This window comes from Pyxicephalus adspersus, chromosome 12 (genome assembly GCF_032062135.1).
Source record: "Pyxicephalus adspersus chromosome 12, UCB_Pads_2.0, whole genome shotgun sequence".
In the NCBI taxonomy this organism is placed as follows: domain Eukaryota; kingdom Metazoa; phylum Chordata; class Amphibia; order Anura; family Pyxicephalidae; genus Pyxicephalus; species Pyxicephalus adspersus.
In genome coordinates, this window is record NC_092869.1 from 192,723 (window position 1) to 197,012 (window position 4,290).

Genomic DNA, 4,290 nt, shown 5'->3' on the forward strand with positions numbered 1-4,290 from the left:
AGGAGGACGCTGCACATACGTTGTACAAATTGTTTTTAGGATATTTTATTGTAGCAATAAATTGTCAGGTTGTGGATTCTGTGAGATTTCCTTCATCAGTCACTGTCATCGCTGTCCCCACTTTCATCCAGCCTATAGCACTCAGCGAGGCTGCGCAGGTCATTGATGGCCTCTTCAAGCTCCGCCTCCTCTATGCCGGCTGTAGAGAAATTGGCCCAACGTCTGACGTCCATCTTGCTGACCTCATCACACAAAGCGCGCAGACTCAGGCGGAGGGAACTGGAAGAACGCAGGGCGGCCATGACAGGAACGCCACCTACAGCTGGAGCGTGAGAATACAATCAGCTCCAAGTATAAAACTAATAAACAGAAACTTCCCGATCCCACTATCAGCGGCCACACGTTATATTCTGCCCCGTAACATCGCTTTATTACAATTCAAACTTTGCTGTAACCCCAATAATCTGCCACTTGCTAATACAGATCACTGGAAGGACCCCTCCAGGGGCCCGGGGCTCTTACTGCACGGCCGAGAGTGTCCATAAAAACCCTCACTGCAGAATGGATGATTCAGTGAGAGGACTAAAATGCTGCACGGACCCCAACTCTCCCCTCCCCCCCCCCCAATCGTAAAGGGCCACTCACCTGTGGGCTCTGGCAGTGGCTCCTCCGCCGTCCAACCATCTTTGGTGATATAATGGGAAAAGAACTGAGGAAAGGTGGGGCCCAACCTGCAGGGGGCCCCCAGGAGGTGAGAAATGCTGTACAGAGCAGAAAGTTTAACAATTAGTGAAAGTCCAGCACTGTCACCCGATACCCCCCTCCCCCATACATTGCCCTAGGTGTCACCCGATACCCCCCTCCCCCATACATTGCCCTAGGTGTCACCCGATACCCCCCCTCCCCCATACATTGCCCTAGGCCCCCTCCCCCATACATTGCCCTAGGTGTCACCCGATACCCCCCTCCCCCATACATTGCCCTAGGTGTTACCTGATACCCCTCCATCTTCATAAAACAATGCACTAAGGCTGGAAGTAAAGTGAACCCGTTACAGGGCTGAGATCAATTATGATGGTGGATGGTGATTGGTGATTTATTGGTGGATGGTGATTGGTGATTGGTGGATTATAGCCTGGGGCCTGCACCACCCTCACCCTTTGACATTTGTTCTATGTATGGCACCACAGACAGTTCTTATTTCATGGCCGAGTGCCACTGATTTCTGTGCTGTCTGGTGGCGGATGGCCAGGTAAGTCTCCTGTGCTGGGTTTCACCTACCTGAGTGTTTGAGGGCAGATGGCAGACGTGAAACATTGGAGAACCTCCTCTCCGCTGCCACACACATGTAAAGACGAGGGCGGCCGCCTCCCAGGAAGAAGAGAGCTGAGGACAGAAAAGAGTTAAAGAGGCCGCAGCCCCCCCCAGACACAGATTTAGCAACACGTGGCATTGCTTCCACTGTCCACCCCCGTGGTGTCACATCCATCTTTCCCCAACATCACGTCCCCCCTGCCCCCTTAGCGTGGCTTCCACCATCCCCCCCCCAACAATCTGATTGTACCTGATCTGCCGTGGCCTCGGAATTCCTCGCAGTACCACGGACTGGCAGAAGACCGGAGCGTCGTCCACGCATGCCGACACACAGCGCCAGGGAGGAGAAGACAGATGGGGAAGAAGGGCGTCCGGTAGTAAGGAGGCGGAGCCAATCGGGAAGGGCAGTGAGCAGGACGCTGTCAGTACCTGCACGAAGGAATCATGTGACACCCCTGAAACAAATCCCTTCCCCCCACACTGCGTGCCACCACACCCACCTTCCTGCCGCTGAAGCTCAGGGTGTCGGCCAGGTGAGACATCGATAGGGTGGAAGAGGTGAGGCGGTATGGAGCAGTCAGCGTGTCCAGAGCCACGGCCAGAACCGCACTGCTGTGATACTGCCAACTGGCCTGCAACAAAGCATGTGATCAGTGGGAGGAGCCACACACAACACAGACTGGGGGAGGGGATACCTACATCATACACCAAGTGGGGAAAGACGACTGGAGGTCCGGGTCTCCGGCCCAAGCTGGAATTCAGGGTCAGTGGACAGAAGATGGAGCTGTGGCTGCTCAGGGCCACGAGGGACATCACACAATTCATCAGCTGGTACATACTGGTATGCAGGTCCTGGAGGAGAAAGGAAATGACTCCATACCCTTAGCCGGGGCCCCCATCCCAGCCCAGGGGCCCAGCACTCACCCTCTGCTCTGGTGGCACCGGACTTGTTCCAAAGCCAAGAATGCCACGCCCGGGGTACTCATCATGGAGCAGCTCCGCCATCTTGGCTCCGGCTCCTGAGAAGCCATTGTGGGTGTCACAGAGAAGGTGGAATCCCTAATGTGAGAAAAGAGAGGTCACTCCGTGGCCCCCCATCATTCCACGACCCCTCCCCCCATTATTCCGCAGTCCACGTGCTGCCATCACACTCACCTGCAGGTAGTCGCACTCCTCAGAGAAGAAATGCAGTCGCTCTTCCAGCTCCTCCAGGGACGCCGAGCTCTTCAGAAGCGATTGGCCTTGGCTGAAGGATTCCAGGCCCCCAGTGCCCCTACACACAGAAGACCCCATAAGTTCCAATCTATGAGATCATGTGACCTGGCCCTACTCACCCACAGCCACGCCCCCTCACCCGCCATTGTTCAGGATACACAGAGACTTGGGGTGCAGCTGAGTGTGCAGGTAGTCAGACCACACCCCATCGCGTGTGATTGGCTGATAAGACTCCTGCCTGTTGCTCTGAATGGCGCCTCCTCCTGCCAGACCTGGGAACATAAATAATGGCAACTTCATAACATACAATGTCACATGACCACAGGTGCCACACCCCCATACCACGCCCAGTTTTGATTCTCCTAATGTTCATGTGGCTACAGACTGGCCGATGTGCCGGAGTGCAGGGTGATCTCCCCGCCAATCCTCCCCCCTGCGAGACAAAATCTGAAGGTGCAGAAATCACTCACCCATACCCCTGCCGCCTCCGCCCTCTGGGGCTCCGCCCTGGGGAGACACAAGCAGTTCACATTTCAGTATTCCCGAAATGCCGACGGGGGGTTATGGAAAGGGCCCACTAAGTCTAAATCCCCACCAGCTCCAGAGTAGTCACAACCCACTCTAATGCCCCACCATTCCAAGTAATTGCCCCCCACACAGCATACACAACCCCACTAATGCCCCTCCCTCTATTACTAGAGTGACCACACCCCCTCCAATACCCCTCCCTCTATTACTAGAGTGACCACACCCCCTCCAATGCCCACCCCCTTATTACTAGAGTGACCACACCCCTCCAATGCCCACCCCCTTATTACTAGAGTGACCACACCCCCTCCAATACCCACCCTTCTATTACTAGAGTGACCACACCCCCTCCAATGCCCACTCCCCTATTATTACAGTGACCACACCCCCTCCAATGCCCACTCCCCTATTATTACAGTGACCACACCCCACTCCCCTATTATTACAGTGACCACACCCCCTCCAATGCCCACTCCCCTATTATTACAGTGACCACACCCCCTCCAATGCCCACTCCCCTATTACTATAGTGACCACAACCCCTTCTGGTGCCCCTCATTGGTCACCTGTATAGTGGCCCCGCCTCCAGAATCTGCAGGTTCCTCTCTGTGTGTTGTCACTTTTCCATTCCTGTAAACCAACATAAAGAGGGACAATTATGCAGCTGCCCCTGTGCCCCCCTCCCTGGGGGAGATGTGGGGTGATACCCATCTTACCAAGCTGGGGTAGCTTCTTCTTCATCCACATCGCCCTCTACCTGCAACGAGCGCACACTGCCTGGAAAAAAATATAGGACAGTGATTGGTCAGCCAGAGCCCTGCCCCTCCCCCAAGCTTTAGGGAACTCCAATCACCTTTTATGTCCAAAACAATAAGGCGGGGCGTATACGTTTCCACTCCACTAAGGGTGACCCCCGCCCGAAACTGAACATCACTGCAGAGCTCCGAATCCAAGTGGTGACAGCGCTGCGATTCCTGGGGGGGGGAAGATTAGCAAGAGGGGTTAATACAAAAGGGTGCAAGCTATTCTGCCCTATTGCCCCATTATATGTTCACTTACCCCTCATCTACCTACAACCAGCAGTCCCCAACTACAGCCACATTCATACCCCAAATACATAATACCCTCCTAACTTTACCCATACCCCCTTATTATACCACCGGAATACTATTCACATTTACCCCTCCAAATACCCCATACACCCCCACCTCACATCCCCCTCTCCCCCTATAT

General features: G+C 54.6%; 1 protein-coding gene across 1 annotated transcript in view; it reads right to left on the reverse strand.

Moving 5' to 3' along the window:
* Positions 1-29: 29 nt before the first annotated feature.
* Positions 30-4,290, reverse strand: part of MSTO1 (misato mitochondrial distribution and morphology regulator 1) — a 5,140-nt gene continuing 879 nt past the window's right edge. The window contains exons 2-14 of the mRNA XM_072428296.1: positions 3,911-4,031; positions 3,774-3,834; positions 3,624-3,687; positions 3,000-3,036; positions 2,669-2,801; positions 2,470-2,587; positions 2,239-2,373; positions 2,014-2,166; positions 1,815-1,946; positions 1,565-1,743; positions 1,282-1,386; positions 646-761; positions 30-322 (exon numbers count right to left, since the gene is read on the reverse strand). Of these exons, the coding sequence (XP_072284397.1) occupies positions 96-322; positions 646-761; positions 1,282-1,386; positions 1,565-1,743; positions 1,815-1,946; positions 2,014-2,166; positions 2,239-2,373; positions 2,470-2,587; positions 2,669-2,801; positions 3,000-3,036; positions 3,624-3,687; positions 3,774-3,834; positions 3,911-4,031 (1,581 nt within the window). The 3' untranslated portion in view covers positions 30-95. The remainder of the gene's footprint in view (positions 323-645; positions 762-1,281; positions 1,387-1,564; positions 1,744-1,814; positions 1,947-2,013; positions 2,167-2,238; positions 2,374-2,469; positions 2,588-2,668; positions 2,802-2,999; positions 3,037-3,623; positions 3,688-3,773; positions 3,835-3,910; positions 4,032-4,290) is intronic.